Source organism: Rhincodon typus, chromosome 3 (assembly GCF_021869965.1).
Source record: "Rhincodon typus isolate 14 chromosome 3, sRhiTyp1.1, whole genome shotgun sequence".
Lineage (NCBI taxonomy): Eukaryota > Metazoa > Chordata > Chondrichthyes > Orectolobiformes > Rhincodontidae > Rhincodon > Rhincodon typus.
In genome coordinates, this window is record NC_063334.1 from 45,194,388 (window position 1) to 45,219,034 (window position 24,647).

Below are 24,647 nucleotides of genomic sequence, written 5' to 3' on the forward strand. Positions count from 1 at the left end.
AAGGATTCATTGGCATCCTTAATGCCTGTGCCATCTTTAAAAGACCATAGCGCATCCAGACAAGCATTGTCACTCTATAGTTTCCCTGCAATGTCCCTGACATTTGCCCTGGACGTTGCAGACAGGGGAAGTTTATGCCTCATTTTTGGCAAGGACTACAGGCCCTGGTGGCAAGGGTGGTGCAAAAATTGTGCTTCCTCTTCCTCCAGGACCAGGAGTAGTGGCGATTACAGCAGACAACACCAGCCTGGTCAGAGGTTACCTCTCGGGTCAGTGTAGGACCTGGAGTAATGCCAAACACTGAAGGCAGAAGGTCAATGACCTTCTCCACAGCATCAGTGTAAATGCCACAATCTTCTCCCTAATACCACACACTCATTCTATCTCTGCTACTGCACCCACCTCCCACCAAGATTCATAGTCTACCATTCTCACTACTGCCTATAATATCTTCCTCAGTAGCAGTCACCCAAACCAACCCTCAGGTCCTTTGCATTGCCTACTCACTTGCCCAAGATAACTCTCAACCTGCACCAACTTTATTAGGTGCTCCACCCATTTTCATCTTCCTTAATACCTGCCTCAATCTCATTCCAGAAGAAAACAGCCCATAATTGGGCAAAAAGAGTCATGATGGGTGGTGGGTATCTAACATTCAGCTGTTCACCCTTTTTGTAGACAGCATCTTGAATATGACCAGCCCAAGTGGCTAAGTGACAATTTTTGAACCCCTGAACTGATTTTGGAGGCTGCCATTGACTTACCGTGCTGGGGCACCGTGAGTGAAAGTTATCCCCCTTGACTTGATCAATGTATGCTCACAAACATGACAAGCTTGGTGTATGTGCTAAATGTGCCCATTAATAAGATGTTTAAAAGTCTATAATCTTCATTAATTGGTAACCTGCCACTGTCTAGCAAAAATGACCCTGCTGTTCTTCTTGTACAATTCTGCCACAAAGCTCTCCATAGCCCACAATGTTCATGCACCTATAACATTCTGCCCTATACATTCAGAAAAATTACACTTTCAAAAATGGAGACCTCTACCACAAGACATCCCAACTTTGTTTCACTGTGACTCTGTTTTGAGGCTTGGAAATTGTCATGACATCTAGGTGAGAACTGGGAATAGGGAAGGGAGACCTGCTGAAGTGTGGGGCAGGGAGGAAGGGTCCTATGTAAGTGGGCTCCTCTCCGTTAGTACTGGATCTAATTCTAATAACTTATTCAGAGCTGCACAACGTCCACTACTCCCATGCAGCTCAAGATCCCGACATTTCAGCTCATAGCTCCCACATTTGAACTTGTGAAGAAATTTTCTACCACTTTGATGAGCAAGGTCAACAGATATGGGAGGAGGGGAATGGGTGCAGGGCAAATTCCTCTCCAGCCACACCCCAACCTTAGCTGTCAAGTTCGAAACTGATTGATGCTATGTAAACCTACTGGAAGTCACTAACAGGACTGTGAGGGTACTTAGACCATACAGACTGTAGCTATTCATGAAGACACTGTTTCCATTTTCCAAGGGCAACTGGGAATTACACCCACACACCCTGAACAAAGAAAAATGCTTAAGGCTTTAAGATATAGAATTAAGCAAATATTTTGTAAGTGTGGAATGCTACAGATAAAGTTCTTGTGTTTTTTTCCCACAGAGGGCTGTCAAGGCTGGGTCATTAAGTGTATTCAAGGCTGAGATAGATACATTTTTAATTAGCAAGGGGATCAAGAGTTAGAGGGAAAAGGCAGCAAAGTGGAGTTGAGGATTATCAGATCTGTCATTAACTCACGGTAGATTGGTTAGTGAAGTTAGATCACATGAGATTCAGGGACAGCTTGCCAATCGGATACAAAATTGGCTTGATGGTAGGTGACAGAGGGTAGAGGTGGAGGATTGTTTGTCTCCAACTTAATAAAATCCTTCCTATAGTAGGGTGACTAGAACTGTACACAGTCCCCCAAAAGGGACCTCAGCAATGCCCTGTACAACTGCAACATGAGGTCCCAAATCCTATACTCAATGGTCTGAGCAATGAAGGCAAGTGTGTCAAACGCCTTCTTTATCGCTCTGCCTACCTGTGATGCAACTTTCAATGAAATATTTACTTGAATCTCTAGGTCTCTCTGTTCTACAACACTCCCCAGGGCCCTACCATTAACTGTGTAAGTCCTGCCCTTGTTCATCTTACCGTAATCACAACACATCACATTTATCTAAACTGAACTCCACCTGCCACTCTATGGCCCATTGGCCCAATTGATCAAGATGCCTTTGTAATCTTGGATAACATTCCTCACTGTTTACTGTACCATCAATTTTGGTGTCATCCACAAACTTACTAACCATGCTTCCCATATTATCATCCAAATCGTTTATAAAAATGACAAACAACAGTGGACACAGCACCATCCCTGCGGAACACTGCTAATCATAGTACAGTAAAGATTTACAAGGATGTTACCAGGACTGGAAGGTTTGCATTAAAAGTACAGGCTGGATAAGCTGGCACTATTTTCACTGGAGTGTAGGACGTTGAGGAGTGATCTTATAGAGGTTTATAAAATCATGAAGAGAAAAGACATGGTAAACAGCAAAGGTCTTTTCCCTAGGTTTGGGGAGTTCAAAACTTAGATGACATAGTTTTAAAGTGAGTGGAGAAAGATTTAAAATGGACCTGAGGGGCAACTTTTCACACACAGAGGGTGGTTCGTATGTGGAATAAACTGCCAGAAAAAGTGGTAGATGCAGGTTCAGTTACAACATTTAAAACATGCTTGGACAGGTAAATGATTATGGGAGATTTAGAGGGATATGGGCCAAGTGCAAGCAAAGGGGATTAGTTTAGTTTGGGAAAATTGGTCAGCATGGACAAGTTAGACCAAAGGATCTATTTCTGCGCTGTACAACTGTATGCCTCATCGAACGGTGAAAAAGAATCAATGAGCTGAATGGCCTCCTTTTGTTGAAATGTCTTATGGTCTTGTTATCTGGCCAGAAAAGAGCACTAAGATTTCACATTGCATGCAAAATAATGGATTCAACAAGGAACAGGGACAATTATTCGCACAAACTGATATAATGTGAACAAAGCTTTTTGTTTAATGATACCATAACTGTACTGTTGAGACCTAGAATCATAGAATCCCTACAGTATGGAAGCAGGCCATTTGCCCCAGTGAGTCCACACTGACCATCTGAAGAGGGTCGCACCCAGAGGTGTATGTAGGTAACCCAAACCCAAATGTAGGTAACCCTACATTTCTTAGGTTAATCCACCTAACCTATATATTCCTGGACACTATGGGAAATTTAGCATGACCAATCCACCTAACCAGCAGGAAGGAAAGCACAGAATTTCTTTGATGCTAGAAGATAAGTGAAGCAATCTCACTCCGCAATGTTGACCTGGAAATTTCATGAATGTTCAACTAAACTGAAGATTATCGGTAACATGTTCAAAACAGGTCAACAACATATGCACAATTTGTTTTGTCCTTGGACAAGATGCAGCATAATGAACTTATTCACTCATATAAGAGTAAAAAAAAAAATCCATGACAACCATAGGGTTACACAGAAAAAGCTAACATATATTCCCTGAATTAAATTGTAAGTCCCTGTCTTATGATAGCAACACTGGGGCCTCGAAATTTGCTGATCCATTATAAGGAATTGCCTCATTTCAGAGCTCTATGATAATCTTAAAATTTTTCTGCCATTCCCAACTTTGAATTTTAGATTAGGGTTAGTTTTGATGCTGAATGTCAGTTGAGATATTGATCTGTGATTTATATTGTATGGATCTTTCTTCAGGCCAAATCACTTGCATTTTCAGAAAACCAGCTTCAAACCTAAAGGTGACCTAAAGAAAAACTCCTTTTTACATAACGAGCAGGAAATACATTGCCTGAAATTGTGGTTGTGGTAGTCTGAAATGTGGTCTTCAAAAGGAATCAGATAAACATGTGAATGAAGACAATTTGCACCAGAAAAGGATGTGCAACTAGCTAAATTATTCTTGGTGAGAGCTGGCCCAGGCATGAAAGATCAAATGGCCTGTAATCTATTCTATGATTTTATGATTAAAAATATAATACAAAACATAATGGATAAGTCTGTAATACAAAATTTGCTATGTGATGAAAGCTGAGTAATGGATATATATTATCATTTTTAGAATTTAGAATTACAGGCAGATTGGGTTATGATTACTTCTTAAGAAGAACAAGATCAGTCTTCCCAGAATACAGTACTAATTGCAGTATTTACCAGAAAGTAGTTGACTATACACCCCTCTGTTGTTAATTGAAAGGTATTTATACTGTGGGATTTATGGCAGGCAGGGTGAACATTTATGGCTATTAGCTTTGCTTCAGTTCAGAAATATCTAGAACCGGGTTTACAAGAGGGCAAAATCTCTAGATTTGCAGATGATACCAATGTCGGGGCAATAGCGAATTATGAGAATGGTGCTAAGCAACTTCAGAAGGAAACTGGCAAGTTTCCTGGCAGATAAATTCCAACGCAGGGAAATGTGAGATAATGCATTTTGATAGAAGAAACATGGGGAGACAAAACAGGCTCAATAGTACAACTTTAAGAGAAGTGCAGGAGCAGAGGTTCACATGCAAAATTCTTTAAAGGTGGCCAGGCTAGTTGAAACAGTTGTTATGAAGGCTTATTGGATCCTTAGGTTTATATATCAAAGCAGATTTACTGAATGCCACTAGGAATGAGGGATTTTTGATACAAGGAAAGATTAGAGAAATTGGGCTTATTGTCATTGAAGCAGTGAAGATTAAGAGGTAACCCGAATGTGGTGTTCTAAATTAGGAACAATTTTCACATGATAAAGAAGGATATCCTGTTTCCACTAACTGGTATGACAGTAACCAGGGGTCACAATTTCAAGATTGTCAGCAAGAAAGCTGGGAGCGAGATGAGGAGGAAACTCTTTAACCAGAGAGTTTTTAGAATTTGGAATGTACTGTCCAGGAGGCGAATTCCATAGAAGGTTTCAAAAGAGAGCTGCAAAAGTGTCTGAAATTGATTAATGTAGAGCGGTACAGAGATAGGGCTAGAGAATGGGACCAGCTGTGTAGCCCTTTTGGGAGCTGGTATAGACATGATAGGTCAAATGGTCTCCTTTGATACTGTAAAATTCTATGATTTAACACATCGGAGTTAAATTCAAAAGCAGGTTGAGGTTCTCTCTCATAAGTATTTCAGGGTAGTTCAGGGAACATGCCACCTCAGCAGAAGGATTTAGTTTGCAAAACTTCCAAATTAGGAGAGTTAGGTTAATAATCTCCAGATTCTTAGAACTGACAAAATTTAGGCTCTTAGATTTGTAAAAACTTCATGTTGGTATTGGAAAAGATTCATTGAATTGTCTCAAAAGTCCACAGCAAAAGAAACTGATACTAGTTAAATTGAAACTTCATGGGTTCAGAAAGGGATGTGATTTCTCTGGACTTGAGTCTCTGTAATGGCTAGCGTCAGGAAATAAATTGAAACATTTTTTGGTTGCGTGTTTTGAGACCTTTCTACATCTTTAGTAATTAGATAGCTTGGTTTGTTTGTTTTGTTTATTCATCTTTGGGTAATGAACATTTATTCTGTTGTTAAAGAAAATTGGCAGCCTCATGTCAACATATTTCAGTAACTAACTACCACATTAACTGGCTATACAAGAAAAAACATGAACTACCAAGCCAAAGTTCATTCTGGGGTCTGATTTGTCTGGTTGTGCCATCAGCAGTGATCATAACAACTAGGAAATGAATGAATAAAGAAGATTTGTGGTGTTCATAAATTAGAACATAGTGCAGCACAGGAACAGGCCTTTCAGCTCACTATGTCTGTACCAACCATGAGGCTATTCTATACTAATCCAATCTACTTACCTGCATCCCTTTATTCCCTGCTTGTTAACGTATCTGTCTAAATGCCTCTTAAATTTTGCTATCATATCTGATTCTTCCACCTGCCCTGGCCGCACATTCCAGGCATCTACTACTATCTCTGTAAAAAACCTTGCCTGGCATATCACCTTTAAACTTCTCCCCTCTCAACATAAGCCAATGCCCCTAGTATTTGACAATTCCACCCTGGGAAAAAGACACCGACTATCCACCATATCCATGTCCTTCGTAATTTTATATGCTTCTATCAGGTCACCCCACAGCCTCTGACACTCTAAGGGAAACAAAATTTAAGTATTTTGATAAAACAAATAATACAAGAAACTGCTTCCATTGTTTAGTGAGTCAGTAATTCTGAAAGCATAAAATCAACATAATCAGCAAACTAAGTTAAGAAGTTAAAAGTTGCTATTTGTACAGACGGTTGTAAAGACATGAAATGCCTTGCTGGAAATGTATTAAATACAATTCAGAAGGCCTCAGGGAAGAGAATTAGATAAATGTATGCATAATAAAAAATACAAAGTGACTACAACAAACTGGGAGACCACATTGGCAGAATCAGCTTACAATTCTATGAATCCATATAGAGCAAAATTAAAATAGAGATATAATTAGTTTTTCTAGCTATTGTTTAAGCAAGCATGGTCATAATAAAGAGTCAAAACAATGCGCAAGCATTGGTAATGGACTTCAGCAGCCCTTGCAAGACAGATTCAAGACGATTGACTTATGCCTGCCCTTAACCCTTGGAAGTCAGGCATGGGGTTGCAGAAATCATGTGCCATCTTTCCAAATGGAATGATCTCCAAATTATTCTTTTCATTAAGTTGCATATGCTCTTTAGAGTATATCTATCGTTGTGGATTGTACATTGAAATTTAAGTAGCTATTTAAGTTTTTTCCCCATTTCACTCAAATACCATTTTCCACTGCCTTGGAATTATTACAAGTTCCTATAAAGTAAGATCTATTCATCAATAAAACTTGATGATCAACCATCTCGCTTTTCTTGTTTTATCAGTTGGAATGCAAGGGTTATGAAATGAAACCTAGTCTGTGACTTTCATCTGTTTTCTTTTCTTTCCTTCAAAAATGTAATTCTACCCAGTCTGTTGCAGTGGCAACAATGACTGACTTTTATAAGGCCCCCCTTTGTACAGAGTGACTTAATCTAGATTTAATTATGAAATATCATAATAAAACTTTGTAGTAAATAAATAATGGTTAGATTAGCAGAGTATTCAATGGCAAACTGCCATTGAACAATTGGAAATATTTAACTCATCCTTCATAATTTCCTCCTGTCATTTGGTCTAATTACATATTATAAACTAATATGGAATTGATTTAACAAACTATTTAACTCTTACCTCACTGGTAATGGCCAGTGCTTTAAGGTATTCTGACTGGTTAGACTGAACCTTTTATCTAGTTCCCTGGTGTAAGAAGCAAAGTTTAGCTTTTAAAGAAGAAATCATCCGGCTAGAATGTACTGCTATAACAACTGTTACAAGCTGTGTGTACATTATAAAATATCCATATGTGGAATAACATTATAATAACTGATTCACACAAAAGCAGATTTTTTTTTCACAAAGAACACAAGAAACATCCAAACAGGAAGAGGCTATTAGATTGAAACAAAGTCTATTCCTTATCACGGAACACCTCTACTTATACAACTTCCCACCTTATCTCACTCTTGCCAGAATTCACATATCTATTTTTATGCTCTTCCTTATTATAAGTTTTTCACCCTTTGCGTGAAAAAAAACACAGCACCCCTCTCCTTATTCCCAACTTCCCCTGTATTTCCTGGTATTTGAATATTTCATTACAGTGGACAGAGTCAGAAATTTTCATGTTACATGATGCAAGCATCATAACAGTGAGAAATAGTCTTGTCCAATACAGTAATGTAAAAAGAAGTGTTATTTTTAAAGAAAGAAATCTTCTTGGATTAGGAGTTAGAGATGGGCACCTATAAACTCTTGTCAAATAAGCTTAGATTTTGGCAACCTTGTTAGCAACAAAATAAACAGCAAAATTCTTTGGACTGAAGGAACTGTTTCCCTGCTGTATGACTATGACTACGACTCAATTAACTTGAAATGAATTAATGTTATAAAATCCAGAAATGACAACTTTTACTTTTAAATTTGTTTACTGGATGTGGGCATTGCTGTCTGGGCCAGGTGTTCAAGCACTGAAAGGCTGAAGGCATTATCAATGGGCATTTAAATGGTATTGTAAAGGAGAAGTGGGCGATGGAAAAGGTAAAGCAGACTTGCAAGATGGGTTGAACAATTATGGCTTATGAGTATTATGACTTAAATAATGAATTTGGATAATGGATAAAAGAGAGAACTTGGCAAAAGGGAAGAGGAAGGTGATTGGATAGGAACAGAAACCACAATAGGAAGGATGATGAATGGGGAACACAAAGGAAAACTGTGGACAATGAAGAAAATCAGTGATCCTATGCAAACCAGCAAGTGGGTGGAGTAATCCAATGGAATCAGTGAGAATGAGCCATGATCCATTGTGTTGTAGTGTGGTGTGGAGGATTGGAGATTCGATGTGGAGGACCATGAGACAGAACTGGCGTGATGTGGAAGTGCAGTGATCCATTGGGGTGAGGTATGGAGGAGCAGAGATCCAGTGTTGATTCATGAAGATAAAACTTTACACAGTGTAGTGAGGTATGGAGGAGAAAGGATCCAATTTGGTGAGGCATAAATGAGCACTGGCCCAGCACAGTGAGATGTGGTGGAGCAGTGATCCAGTGTGGTCTGGAGCGGATGTGTAGTAATCAAGTTTGGTGAGATTTGGAGCAGCACTGGTACTGTGAAGGGAGGTGTGGAGGAGCAGTGATTCAGCGTAGAATGGCTCCAAATGTGACATGTGTAAAGTGTGGACTGCGAACCAAGGATTAAAATTGTTGAATAAAGTTGGAATGAGACTGAGGAGGGGTTTGTTGATGGAGATTGGGACCTTAACATCAAAAGACTTGAAATCATATTCAGACCAGTTTCCTGACAAGAAGCACCTTAAAATGTTATTACATTAAAAGTGTGATATAAATGGCTATTGTTGATGTTGTTGCAAAAGCATAGAAGGATATAGGCAATTACAATTAATATAAGGTAAAACCGAATGAAATATCAGAACACAGGGTGCTGAATGACCAGGTGTGCCTTTGTCATTTTAACACACATAAATGCCAGAGCTCACATTGACATTAGCCAAAAGATTTAAGGATCTCTGTACTCCTCAGAGCAGTTGTTGCAGTTTGACATGTGATTTCTGCTGCCGATTTCATGAAATAATGCAGCCATGCTAGTACAGCCAATGCTGAAGTCAGCAGTCGCATGCATTGATTGGTCAACTGTTTCTAAAGCCTACCTACTTAGGAGAATATCTCTCTTCTGACCCACTTCAAAAGTCCCTCAGATGAACAACAAATTTCATGCACTTAGAAATGGTAAAGGGATGAAGAACAGGAAGTGCCTTCTTAGTGTGTAACTTTCTGCTTTATAGTTAATTTCTATTTTTAAGATCTAATCGTTATCAAGAAACAAATACAATTCAGTAACTTGGGCTTTCAACACAATTCTTGTAAAAGTAGCTGTTTTTCCTTAATAAATTCAAACCATAAAATGTTCACAATTCAGCAGCAAGTGACTAACCTGGCTTGTTTGTGGATTGGATGGGCCACAGCCGAGTTGTACAAAGTTCTTTGCTGAATCCTGAGGGGTGAGATGTGGTGGGTATCTGATTGTTGGGTGTGAGAAGTAACTACTGGGAGCAGGAGGAAGAATGGAGGATGCTGAAAAATGTAGAGGTGAAGGAGGAGGTGGGCTTCTTGTTGAGATGACTAGAAATTGAAAAGACAAAGAATTAATAGTTTTCTATCCTTTGAAATTTTGTGATAATATTGGTCTCAACAGCTAGACTGCTCATATTTTCAGTTCATATAACTGCTGTAAGCAAACATTATCTTCTCTACATAACCCAGCAGAATATTGACCAAAAAGAGTATAAACTGATTAACACAATAATTATTTTAACCAAACGAAGTCTAGGCATCCAATCACTCTCCTTTACTAATTTACAATCACTTGCAGTGGTGATCGATCTCTGGGCAGGAAGATCTTGGTCAAGCCTTACCTGCCCCAAAGTTTTGTCGTAGGATGTCTGAACAGATTGATTAAAGTAACTTTTATTTCACAGAACTTCTCTGGTGAGGATAATTTAAAACTATTTTGGGGAAAAATAAACAAATCATCATGGATTAAATACACAAGACTGATAGAGTTGTGCCCTTAAGGCAAGATTTTTATTTGGAAACAATAATACTACACACTTTTACTAAAAATAATTATTGATATTAGATATTCTAATAAAGAAAAGTCCCAAGACAGCCAAGCTCTGAATACTGACCACTGCCAGTCCTGAGTGAATTGCGCCACTGGACTGTCCATGATCTGCACTAGTCATAGATATCAGATGGCATAATCGTTGATGAAGTGAAACTTCCCAAACAGATTAAGCAAAAATCTGGTTCTAGGATTAGAAGCTGCCATTTCCACCATCTCCAACAGGATGCCACTACCAGACACATATTACCCTCCCTTCTCTTGTCAGTATTTTGCTGAGGCAGTTCTCTCTGGGACGTCCTGGATATTTTTTTTATTCATTGACAGGATGAGGGCGTCACTATCTAGGCCAGTGTTAACTGTCTATCCCTAACTGCCCAGAGGCAATTAAGAGTCAATCACATTGCTGTGGATCTGGAGTCACAAGTAGACCAGATCAGGTAAGGATGGTAGTTTTCTTCCCTCAAGGGCATTGGATCATAAAATCCCTACAGTGTGGAAACAGGCTCTTCAGCCCAACAAGTCCACATCGACCCTCAGAGCATCCCACCCATACCCATCGCCCTACACTCCACCTAATGTACATATCCCTGAACACTACGGGCAATTTAGCATGGCCAATCCACCTAGCCTGCACATCTTTGGACTGTGGGAGGAAACCAGAGCACCTGGAGGAAACCCACGCAGACACGGGGAGAATGGGCAAACTCCACACAGACAGTTGCCCAAGGGTAGAATTGAACCCAGATCACTGTGAGGCAGCAGTGCTAACCACTGAGTGACTATGCTGCCCATTAGTAAGCAAAATGGGGTTTTCTGATAATCAACAACAGATTCATGCTCATTATTAGTCTCTAAATTCCAGAATTTTATTGAATTCAAATTCCAACATCTGCTGAGGCAGGATATGAATCCTGGTCCCCAGAACGGTACCTGGACCTCTGGATTAACAGTCCAGGATTAACTAGGCCATAGCCTCCCAAAGTAAAATCATAATAGTCCTAGAGCTGCTGTCTCATGTTGAAACAGACAGAGAAAGACAACTGGTGGTGAATTTAACCTGAGGGTCACCACACCTCAGATGAGTGGAAACATTGAGAGGGAGGGATCTTTGTGGTGACCTCAGCTAGTGTAGGGTTTGAACCCAAGGTGTTAGTGTCACTCTGCATTATAAACCAGTCATCCAGCCAATTGAGCTAACCAACCCTTACCTACTCCATGATATCTCTTCCACTCCCATTCCTCCCCACATCACCTGTGGCACCTTCTCATACAATTGCAGAAGGTGTGACACCTGCCTGTTTATCTCCAACCTATCCAAGGCTCCAGACATACCTTCCAGGTGATGCACTGATTTACTTGCACTTCACTCAATCTACTGTTGTGTAATCATTGCTCACAATGTGGTCTCCTTGACATTGGGCAGACAAAGTGCAAACTGGGTGACTGCTTTGCGGAACACCTTCATTCTGTCCACAAAAATGAGCCCGAGCTTCCATTTACCAAAACACACTGTTTTCCCTGACCAACATTCTGTCTCAAGCCTGCTACAGTGCTCCAGCAATGCTAAGCCAAGCTGGAAGCACAGCATCTCATTTTTCACTTAGGAACCTTGCAGCCTTCAGTGCTCAAAATTTTAGAACCTGAACACCTGCTCTATGTGCTTTGCTAACCTCCACACATTCCAGGCCCTGTCATGACAGCACAGTATAGCTGTGCACAGCCCTGTTCAGTACAGCTAACCTATTTCTGCCTAATTATTTTTCCCATTATCAGCTTTTCTCTCTCATTGGCATACTATTATCCATCCCTTTGCCTGACTGTCATTCTCTCTCTCCAGGCTTCATTGCCACCTATCCGCTCACTCCTTCCTCCTACTCTGTCCTCAACACATAAACCACCTTCTCCTAGCTGGTATGAGTTCTAAAGATGGGTCATTACATCAAAAGGTTAACTCTGCTTTCTGTTCACAGGTGTTGCCAGACCTACTAAGTTCTTCCAGTAATTTCTGTTGTTGAAGCAAAAATCTGTACTGATCAAAAACGCTCGACATCATCAAAACGTGTCTGAGAGAACTACTCAACAATTGCATTTTCCAATTTGTTTATATTTATATTTAATATGCAGTGCTACAATATGAGGTGAATTACCGCTGTGTCCTGGGATTCCAGGGTGATGATGTTGTGGGAAAGTGCTGAGTCTTGGTGATGAACCTTGCGGAGATGTAGGCCCACTATACATTGGTTTCTCATGTTTCTTCATTGTAGGAGATGCCATTTCTACCAAGTCAGACACATAAATATGACAACTAGTAAATACTTATGTACAGGATTATTGGACCACCTATGAAAAAAGCATTTTCTCAGTAAACCCTGCCTTATTCTCTGGAGAATCCACTATTCCCATAGCCTTGTACTGTTTATGAATGATCTCTGTTCAAGTGCAAACAAAAAGTAATAGAGGAAAAATAGATAACAACATTTTACCTGGAGATTTTTGGAAAGGCATATGCTTTATCAAACTTCAAAGTGGCACACCTCTGATCCAGGAGACCTGGGTTCTACAAATCACAATGCAAACTCAAGAAACAACATCTCATTTTCTGCTTGGGCACTTTACGGCCTCAAAAGTCTCAAACATGAATTCAATAACTTCAGAAATTGACTGTATTATGCCTGTTCTCCATTCTTCTTAAAGTCTTTCCTCCAACTAATCCCCAGAGCCTTATATTGTTTGTATCTTGTTTACATTGCTCTGAGAGATAGAGCTCGTTCTTTCCCTTTCACATCTTAGTTTACACACATTTTACAGAATTGGTGTTGGGTTCACGTTTTTTTGTCATTTATATAAATGATTTGGAAGTAAATATCAGAGGTATGGTTAATACATTTGCAGATGACACCAAAATTGGAGGTGTAGTGGACAGTGAAGAAGGTTATCTCAGAATACAATGGGACCTTGATCAGAAGGGCCAATTGGCCATGAAGTAGTAGTTGGAGTTTAATTTAGATAAATGTGAAGTGTTGCATTTTGGTAAGGCAAATCAGGGCAGGACTTATACAGTTAATGATACAGCCCTAGGGAGTGTTGCCAAACAAAAGAACCTAGGGATGCAGGTGCATAGTTCTTTGAAAGTGGAGTCACAAGTAGATAGGGTGGTGAAGAAGGTGTCTGGCACACTTGTCTTCATTAGACATGTTGTAGCTGTACATGACATTGGTTAGGCCACTTTTAAATTACTGCATTCGATTCTGGTCTTCCTGCAATGGGAAAGATGTTGTGAAACTTGAAAGGGTGCAGAAAAGATTTACAAGGATGTTACAGGGTTGGAGGTTTTAAGCAAGAGGGAGAGGCTGAACAGGCTGGGACTTTTTTCCCTGAAGTGTCAGAGGCTCAGGGATAAACTTATAGAGGTTTATAAAATCATGAGGGGCATGGATAAGGTGAATAAGGTCTTTTTCCCAGGGTAAGGGAGTCCAAAAGTAGAATATACAGGTTTAAGGTGACAGGGGAAGCATTTAACAGGGACCTGAGGGGCAACTTTTTCATGCAAAGGGTGGTATATGTACAGAAGAAGCTGCCAGAAGAAGTGGTGGAGACCGGTACAATTAGAACATTTAAAAGTCATCTGGATGGGTACACGAATAGGAAGGGTTAGAGGGATATGGGCCAAATGCTGGCAAAAGGAACTAGTTGGGTTTATTATATCTGGTCAGCAGGGATGAATTGGACTGAAGGTCTATTTCTGTGCTGTACAACTCTATGACTGTATCTCTTTTTCGCTTTCACCATCATTAACACCCCTTTTTATTTTGCATTGGGCTTTTCCACAATCTGCCCTCTTACTGCTCCTTAATCTTTGCCAAAAGTATATTAAAAATGTATTTTCCAACATCTTTCATTTCGAAAGAAGAGTCACATTGGATTTGACATGTTAACTCTGTTTCTCTCTCCACAGAAGATACCAGACCTATTCAGTTTCTCTGGTATTTTCTGTGTTTGTTTCAGATTTCCAGCATAGAATATAGAGCAGTGCAGCATAATAACAGGCTCTTCGGTCTACCATGTCTGTGCTGACCAATGATCCTATTCTAAACTAGTTTCATCTGCCAGCACATGGTCCCTATCCCTCTATTCTTTGCCTGTTCATGTGTCTGTCTAAATGTGTCTGACGTTTCAGCTTCTATTACCTCCCCTGGCAGTGCAGTCCTGGCACCTACTACCCTCTGTGTAAAACCTTGCCTCGTGCATCTGCTTTAAACTTTCCCCCTCTCACCTTAAACCTATGCCCCTTTTATTTGACCTCTCAATCCTGGGAAAAAGACTCCAACTATCCACCTTACCCATGCCGCTCATCATTTTATATACTTCTATCAGATCACCCCTCAGCGTTTGATACTGCAGCAAAAACAAGCCAATTTCATCCAACCTCTTGCCAGCAGAAGCAAGGGAAGGGGAGATATCCAGCTTCCAGCATCTCGGATAACTACATCCGCAGGAAGTACATTCAACTGCAGCTTCTTACAGACCACATGGATAGTTGGAGCGGCAACTGGATCTACTTAAGAGCATGAGGGTGGCGGAAAGTGTAATAGGCAGTAGTTTTAGAGATGTGGGTGACACCCAAGGTGCAGGCAGATAGATGGGTGACCACTAGAAGGGGCAGGCAGACAGTGCAGGAATCCCCTGTGGTTGTCCTCCTCTCTAACAATGATCATAATTCAGTAAGCTTTAAGGTACTGATGGATAAAGATAAGTGGCGGTGTCAGGTGAAGGTGCTAAATCGGGAGTAGGCTAATGAGGCAAATCAACATCTGGTATGTGGGAGGCTTTCAAGTGTAAGTTGATAGGAACTCAGGACCAACACATTCCTGAAAAGATGAAGGATAAGTATGGCAACTTTAGGGAACCTTGGATAACAAGAGATATTGTGAGCCTAGTGAAAAAGGGAAAGGAAGCATTTGTCAAGGCTAGAACGCTGGGAAAACACAAAGCAAGGGTGGAATACAAGGAAAGTCGAAAGAAATGGGCGAGGTATTAAATGAATACTTTGCATCAGTATTCACCATAGAGAAGGACTTGGTGGATGATGAGTCTGGGGAAGGGTGTGTGGCTAGTTTGGGTCATGTTGAGATCAAAAGGGAGGAGGTATTGGGGTCTTGAAAAACATTAAGGTAGGCAAGTCCCCAGGGTCTGATGGGATATACCCCAGAATACTGAGAGAGGCAAGGGAGGAAATTGCTGGGGCCTTGAGAGAAGTCTTTGTATCCTCACTGGCTACAGAAGAGGTCCCAGAGGATTGGAGAATAGCCAATGTTGTTCTTTTCTTTTAGAAGTGTGGCAGAGATAATCCAGGTAATTATAGGCCGGTGAGCCTTACGTCAGCGGTAGGGAAATTATTAGAGAGGATTCTCCGAGACAGGATTTACTTCTACTTGGAAATAAGTGGGTGTATAAGGGAGAGGCAATATGGTTTTGTGAAGGGGAGGTCATGTCTCACTAATTTGATTGAGTTTTTTGAGGAAGTGACGAAGATAATCGATGAGAGTAGGGCAGTGGATGTGGTCTGCATGGACTTCAATAAGGCCTTTGACAAGGTGCCTCATGGCAGACTGATAACAGAAGGTAAAGTTGCATGGGGTCAGAGGTGAGCTTACAAGATGGATAAAAATACTGGCTCAGTCATAGAAGACAGAGGTTAGCAGTGGAAGGGTGCGTTTCTGAATGGAGGGCTGTGACTAGTGGCATTCCTCAAGGATTAGTGTTGGGACATTTGCTATTTGTAATATATATAAATGATTTGGAGGAAAATGTAACTGGTTTGATTAGTAAATTTGCTGATGACACAAAGGTTGGTGGAATTGCAGATAGCGATGAGGACTGTCAAAGGATACAGCAGGATATAGCCCAGGTGACCTGGGCAGAGACATGGCGATGGAGCTTAATCCGGAACAATGTGAGTTAATGCATTTTGGAAGGCCTAATCCAGATGGAAAATATACAGTAAATGACAAAACCCTTAAGAGTACTGGTAGGCAGAGGGATCTGGGTGCACAGGTACACAGGTCACTGAAAGTGGCAACACAGGTGGAGAAGGTAGTCAACAAGGCATATGGCATGCTTGCCTTCATCGGCTGGGGCACTGAGTTTAAAAATTGGCATGTAATTTGCAGCTTTATAAAACCTTAGTTAGGCTGCATTTGGAATATTGTGTTCAATTCTGGTCACCACACTACCAGAAGGATGTGGTAGCTTTGGCGAGGGCACAGAAAAGATTTACCAGGATGTTGCCTGGTATGGAGGGCATTAGCTATGAAGAGAGGTTGGAGAAATTTGGGTTGTTCTCACTGGAATGACAGAGGTTGAGGACTGATAGAGATCTACAAGATTATGAAGGGTGCGGACAGAGTGGACAGTCAGAAGCTCTTTCCCAGGGTGGAAGAGTCAGTTACTAGGGGGCATAGGTTTAAGGTGCGAGGGGCAAGGTTTAAAGATGATGTACAAGGCAGGTTTTTTACATAGAGGGCAGTGGGTGCCTGGAACTTTCTGTCGGGGGAGGTAGTGGAAGCAGATACGATAGTGGCTTTTAAAGGGTGTCTTGACAAATACATGAATAGGATGGGAATAGAGGGATACGGTGTCTGGAAGCGTAGGGGGTTTTAGTTGTGATGGGCAGCATGTCGGTCCACGCTTGGAGGGCCGAACGGCCTGTTCCTGTGCTGTAATTTTCTTTGTTCTTTGTCCTCTCTTTGTAGCTAATACACTTCAATCCAGGCACCATCCTGGTAAACCTCTTCTGCACCCTTTTCCAAGCCTCCACACCTTTCCTATAGTGTGGTGAACTGCGTATAGTACTCTAAATGTGGCCTGAATAAATTTCTTATACAGTTACAACATGGTTTGCCAACTTTCATATTCAATGCCCTAACGGATGAAGGCAAGCATGCTGTATATCTTCTTTACCCCCTTATCTGCTTATGTTGCCACTTTCAGGGACCTATGGACTTGCACCCCAAGATCCCTCTGGATATCAATGCTCCAAAGAGTCTGGCCTTTTGCAATGTACATTTTTCTTGCATATGACCTCTCAAAACATATTACCTCACACTTGTCCAGATAAAACTCTATCTGCCATTTCTCTGTGCTGATCTACATGCTGCTGCATCCTTTGGTATCTTTTCTCACTATCTACAACTCCACCAATTTTCCCATCATCTGCAAACTTATTAATCAGACCACCAACATTTTCATCTAAATCATTTATATATATTGCAAACAACAGAGGTCTCAGTTCTGATCCTTGCTGATCATATACCTTTAGTCAGAAAAAACACCCTTCCACGACTACCCTCTATTTTCTATGGCCACACCAATTTTGTATTCAGTTGCCAAGTCACCATGGATTTCATGTGATCTAGTCTTCTAGACCAGCCTACCATGGCAGAACTTGTCAAATGCTTTAGTAAAGTCCATGTCGGCAACATCTACTGCACTACCCTCAGCGATCATCTCTTCCTGAAAAACTCAATCAAGTTTATGAGACAAGACCTCCCCTGCATAAATCTATGCTTAGTATTCCTTGTAAGTGCATTCTTCTCCGAATGCAAGTATATCCTGTCCCTAAGAATCTTCTCCTAAAAATTTCCCCATCACACTGGTCCACAATTTTCTCGATCCACAGTATTTTGCTTTTATTCATGCCTGCTCCAGAGGTGTTGTCATAAACATAAAAGTATCTGGTACTAAATACAACAGTCATAAAGTTAAAAAAAACCAGCAATCCCAAATCTGCCAGCAGCAAGCAATTTTTTTCATGAACACAAGATGCCTCAAAGCTCTTTACATTCCAAGTTTTTCTTATAGTAGAAGTGTAATGTCACTGTTGTAATGTCGGGTAAGGTGGCAGCCAATACGCACGTTCTCACCAACGGCAATGACATAATAGTCTATTTCAGTGGTCTTAAGTAGGGAATAAATATTGATCAGCATACCTGGAGAACCCATTTGCTCCTTTTTAAATAGGGCTGTTGTGGTGCAGTGGTTGTGTCCCTATCCCCGAGCTAGGAGGCCTGGATTCAAGTCCAACCTGCTCCAAGTTGACTAAAAATACCTAAAACTCTCTGTTTTTGTTTGATTTGGACTGTCTTGTGATTAAGTGGTAGTGTTTCTACTCCTGGTCCAAGTGACCTACGCTAAAGTTCCACCTGCTCCAGAGGTGTGTAATAACATCTCTGAACAGGTTGATTAGAAAAATAGTTTAAATAAAAAAGAAAGTTCCACAGACTCTTATGTGGACTCGGGACATAACAGTTAGGAACTTACTTTTAACAGCTCATTGGAAGGACTGCACCTTCATCAATGTAGCATTCCCTCAGTACCGCAGTGAATGTCAGCAGGAACTAAGTGCTTATCTCTGGAACAGGCGTGGCTCTTACGTCTCATCTGACTCAGAATAAAGGTGCTATTACTGAGCCATGGGTTGCACTAATTTTCTGAGAATATTAATCTAGGAACAAAGTACTAAAGCAAAGGCAGTCATGCATGGTCTGCTCCTGGAGAATTCACTTCTGAGTTGAGGTTGTCATCTTATTGACTGACTTACTGCTGAATCACTTAACAAGCTAAATTGCTTGTAATGTGCAGGGGTGTGCAGGCTAGTTGGATTAGCCGTGGGCAATGTAAGGTCACAGGGATAGGGCAGGGAGTTGGGTCTGGGTGGGATGCCCTTTGGCAGGTGGAGTCAATGGGCCAAATGGCCAGCTTCCATGCTGTGGGGATTCTATGAGGTGTAGACGAGATGTGGGGAGAAACTTCTTCACCCAAGAATCTGGAACTGTAAGGGTGGTAGATGTAGAAACCCTCGTAAGATCTAAGAAGTATTTAGATATTCACTTGCAATGCCAAGGCTATGCAGCTAGTGCTGGAAATTGGATTAGAATAGTTAGGTGGTTGATTTTGACTTGGGTAGATGCGATGGACCAAAATGCCTTTCTTCTGTACTGTAGATCTCTATGACTTACGGGACAGATCAACCTGAAAGAATGTCAACACTTGACCTGACTTATTATCAAGATTTTTTAAAATAACCATTAATTTGTTACTTTGTATGAGAACACCAAAACAAAGTAAGCTTGAACTTTCAAACTTCATCTGATCATTTTTGCAAAAGTCAAAACTACCTGATGATATACAGGAAATTATTTATGAATGTAAATGCAACACCTTTAAGTCACTGATTTATTCATTATTCTAACAGTAAGTGCAACATAATCTCAGAATAAGGGGGTCACATGTTTAAGGCTGAGGTGAGGAGGAATTTCTTCTCTCAGGGGGTAGTGAATCTGTGGAATTCTTTACCACAGGTGACTTGCAAAGCTGGGGTATTAAGCTTGTTTAAGGCTGAGGTATACAGATTTTCAATCAGTAAGGGAATCAACAGGAAAGTGGTGTTAATTATCATATCAGCCATGATCTCATTGAATGACAGAGCAAATTTGATGGGGTGAATGGCTTACTTCTTCTCCTACAAAGGATCATAGAATCCCTAGAGTGTGGAAACAGGCCCTTCAGCCCAACAAGTCCACACTGACCCTCATAGCATCCCACCCAGGCCCTTCTCCCTATAACCCTCCTAATCCACTCATCCCTGAAAACTATGGGCAATTTAGCATGGCCAATCCACCTAACCTGCACATCTCTGGACTGTGGGCGGAAACCAGAGCACCTGGAGGAAACCCACACAGACATGGGGAGAATGTGCAAACTCCACATAGACAGTTGCTGAGGGTGGAATCGAACCCAGGACCCTGGTGCTGTGAGGCAGCAGTGCTAACCACTGAGCCACTGTGCTGCCCTCTTTTTTTTTTTAAAATGTTCATCTATTGCCCATAAGGGAACTGCCCTCTCATTAATCATTAATCTACCTTAAATTTATTTTTTCCCCTCTTTATTCATTCACAGGATGAGGGCGTCGCTGGCTAGGCAGCATTTACTGTCCATCCCTAATTGCCCAGAGGGCAGTTCAGAGTCAACCACATTGCTGTGGGTCTGGAGTCACACGTAGGCCAGATGAGGTAAGGATGGCAGTTTCCTTCCCTAAAGGGCATTAGTGAACCAGGTGGGTTTTTTCTGCCAATTGACCATGGATTTGTGATCATCATTAGATTCTTAATTTCAGATATTTTAATGAATTCAAATTCCACCATCTGCCATGGTGGGATTCAAACCTAGGTCCCCAAAATGTTTTCCAGGTCTCTGGATTAACCGTCCAGCAATAATACCACTAGGCCATTGCCTCCCCTTTTCATCTTATAGTCTTATATATTTTGGGTGTCATTTAATGGAGATGATGGGAGTTTGTCTGCAGATGGACAACTGGTGAAATCTCTGCAGCAATTGTGTTGGGGGCAGCATGGTGGCTCAGTGGTTAGCACTGCTGCCTCACAGCACTAGGGGCCTGGGTTCAATTCCAGTCTTGGGCAACTGTCTGTGTGGAGTTTGCACATCCTCCCCATGTCTGCATGGGTTTTCTCCAGGTGCTCTTGTTTCCTCCCACAGTCCAAAGATTTGGATTGGCCATAGTGTTCTAGGATGTGTATATTAGGTGGGTTATAGGGTTATAGGGTTATATGGGTCTGGGTGGGATGTTCCAAGGGTTGGTGTGGGTTTGTTAGGCCAAAGGGCCTGTTTCCACACTGTAGGGATTCTATAATTCAATGAACACTTTTAGGGAAGACCCAGTGAATAAACTGTGACTCAGGCCCTTAACTTGACAGGTCTTTCCTCAGCATCAAGTAGTCAGGGTAGAGATAGTGGTGCACAGGTCGCCAGGATGAGGTTGCCAAGGAAAGGCAGTGTCTGCTACTCAAACACAATCTTTGTATTATTACTGGACCCCAGCCACTGGTGAGTAATGGCAATCAGTGTTTTGCAGGGTGGAGGATGGGAGAAGGGGAATTTCACACTTGATGCCAGGCCTGCAAGTTGGCCTTTTGGGTATCTCTGAATGATTGAACACACACCCTCATCCCCAAATCACCCCACCTGGGTGCCCACAAACAACCACACCTAAGTTTGCTTGTCATGTCCCCCAGCATCAGCAGTGGCAGATTGAAACCCTTAAGTCAGCATGAATTGTCCAATTGAGGGTCTTGATTATGAAGGGCCAAGAAAGTTTAACCTTGGTGGAGATAGGAATTTGGCCGCTCATCATACACCCGCCTGATTTAATTTAACCCTAAGGTCAGAAGAATCTCCACAGGGGAGGGCATTAAATATTAATTTCTGTATATACTTTATGAAAACATCACTGATCACCTTAGTTATTTTTTAAAAATTGTTTATCCATTAGCAATGGAAGATGAAATTTCTAGGTGAAAGTACCCATTCAGCCTGTGCCACAATGAGCCTGCACAGGAATATGTTCAATGTTTTACATTGAATTTGATAAAATATACAGCACAGAAGCTGACCACTTCACTTAACTGGTGTTGGCTGATATTTATTGTTCAACACAAAATTCCTCCCATTCAATCTGCCTCAACTCAGCCATTCCACATATCTTTCTATTCCCACTTTTCCTTTACTCCTCAAAATTCCTTACAGAAGCATCTAAAGTATTTGTCTCAACCACTTCCTGTGGTAGAGTTCTACACTAGCCAACTTCTGAATTATTAATTTCTCTTTACGTTCAGTTTGGTTTATTGGTAACTATCTTGGATAATTCATTTTGAATTTGCATTATCAACGTATGGTCTGTCCAAAGACAAACACTTGGCCCTTAGTGCACTTCATTATGTTATTTTTTCTGTTCAGCAGTTGATACGTATGAACACGAAAAAAATCTGCAGGAGGCCATTCAGCCCTTTGAGTCCGCTCCATCATTCAATGAGATCAGCAGGGAATATAGACTCAGTCTCCTCAATCTATCCTCATAGGACAATTCCCCAGATTTCAGGGATTAATCTGGTGATTGTCTGTTGCACTCCCTCCATGGCAAATCATTTTCCCATAGGTGTGGACAGCATAATGTGGGAAAATGTGAAGTTGTTCATTTTGGAAGAGAGAAGCAAAGAACAGAGTATTATTTAAATGGAGAAAAATCTGCAGGAAGCTGCAACACAAAAGGATTTGGCATATTTGTGTGCAAAACACAGAAAGCTAGCACAGTGCAGCAGGTGTTGACCCTTATTTTAAGGGGGTTAGAGTATAAGAGTAGGGAATTCTTTCTACAACCAAACAAGGCAATGGTGACACCACATTTGAAATACTGTGAGCAGTTTTGGTTCCCTTATTTAAGGAAATATTTCATTGGAGGTAGCTCAGAGAAGGATCACTAGGATGATCCCTGGCATTGAGGGATAGTTTTATCAGCAAAGGCTAAATTGGAGTTTAGAAGAATGAGAGGTAACCTCATTGAAACATATAGGATTCTTAAGGGAATTGAAAGGGTAAATGCTGAAAGGCTGTTTCCCTTCATGGGAGATTCTAGAACCAGACAACATAGTCTTAGAAGAAAAGGATGCAAATTTAAGACTGAGATAACGAGGAGTTGCACCTCTCAGAGGTTTGAGAGTCTTTGGAACTCTTTGCCACAGACAGCTGTGGGGACAGCGTCCTTGTGCATATTTAAGGTTGAATTAGATAGATTCTTGATCAGTAGGGGAATCAAAGGTCACTTTGAAAAGGTAGGAAAGTCTACGTGAGCCATGATCGTATTGAATAGTGGAACAGTCTCGAGGGGCTAAATGGCCTATTCCTGTTCCTATTGCGTATGGTCTTATGGGGACCTAGTTGTAGAGGAGGATGTTGTGAAACAGGCAGGTAGGCTAGAGGAGGTTGACGTTAGTAAAGAAGATGTGCTAGGAATTCTGAGCAAGTTGAAGATAGATAACTCCCCTGGGCCTGATGGGATTTATCCAAGGATTCTATGGGAAGCAAGGGACGAGATCGCAGAGCCTTTGGTGATGATCTTTTCGTCCTCACTGTCCATGGGTATAGTGCGGGAAGATTGGAAAGAGGCAAATGTCATTCCCTTGTTCAAAAAAGGAAACAGGGATAACCCTGGAAATTACAGGCTAGTTAGTCTTATGTCAGTGGTGGGCTCTGAGAGACAGGATTTATGATCACTTGGAAAGGCACAGTTTGATTCGTGATAGTCAGCATGAATTTGTGAGGGGTAGATCATACCTCACAAACCTTATTGAATTCTTTGAAGAGGTGACCAAACACGTGGATGAAGGTGGAGCAGTGGATGTGGTATACATGGATTTAAGTAAGGTGTTTGATAAGGTTCCCCATGGTAGGTTCATGCAGAAGGTAAGGAGGCATGGGATGGGGGAAATGTGGCAGATTGGATTCAGAATTGGCTGACCCTTACAAGACAAAGGGTGGTAGTGGACTGAAAATATTCAACATGGTGCTCAGTTACGAGTGGTGTACCACAAGGATCTGTCCTGGGTCCTCTTCTAATTGTGATTTTTGTAAATGATTTGGATGAAGGAGTGGAAGGGTGGATTAGCAAGTTTGCAGATGATACGAAGGTGGGTCACGTTGTGGACAGGGCGGAGGGCTGTTCTAGGTTACAAAGGGACATTGATAGAATGCAGAGCTGGGCTGAGAAGTGGCAGATGGAGTTTAACCCTGAAAAGTGTGAGGTGATTCATTTGGGAAGGACAAACTTGAAAGCAGAATACAGGGTTAACGGAAAGATTCTTGGCAGTGTGGAGGAGCAGAGGGATCTTGGGGTTCATGTTCACAGTTCCCTGAGAGCTGCCACCCAGGTGGATAGAGTTGTTAAGAAGGTGTATGGTGTGTTAGCTTTCATTTATAGAGGGATTGAGTTCAAGAGCCGTGAAGTTATGCTCCAGCTATACAAAAGCCTGGTTCGGCCACATCTGGAGTATTGTGTCCAGTTCTGGTCGCCTCATTACAGGAAAGATGTGGAAGTGTTAGAAAAGGTGCAGAGGAGATTTACCAGGATGTTGCCTGGAATGGAGGGAAGGTCTTATGAGGAAAGCTTGAGGGCTTTTCTCTTTAGAATGACGAAGGATGAGAGGTGACTTGATAGAGGTGTACAAAATGATCAGAGATATAGATAGAGTAGACAGCCAGAGACTTTTTCCTAGGGTGGAGGTAGCTTTTACGAGGGGACATAGTTTTAAAGTGAAAGGAGGTAGATATAGGGGAGACGTCAGAGGTAGGCTCTTTACTCAGAGAGTGGTAGGGGTGTGGAATGCATTGCTGGAGAGGGTAGTGGAGTCGGCCTCATTAGGGGCATTTAAGCAGCTATTAGATAGGCATATGGATGATAGTATAAGGTAGCGTTGGAGGTTA

The 24,647-nt window shown here is 41.4% G+C and overlaps 1 protein-coding gene across 7 annotated transcripts in view; it reads right to left on the minus strand.

The window, feature by feature from the left end:
• LOC109916163 (nuclear factor 1 B-type) overlaps positions 1-24,647 on the minus strand; it is a 404,400-nt gene that overhangs the window by 62,631 nt on the left and 317,122 nt on the right. For all 7 annotated transcript variants that reach the window (XM_048595246.1, XM_048595245.1, XM_048595247.1 and 4 more), the window contains exons 7-8: positions 12,464-12,592; positions 9,624-9,811 (exon numbers count right to left, since the gene is read on the minus strand). In XM_048595246.1, coding sequence (XP_048451203.1) covers positions 9,624-9,811; positions 12,464-12,592 — 317 coding nt within the window. The remainder of the gene's footprint in view (positions 1-9,623; positions 9,812-12,463; positions 12,593-24,647) is intronic.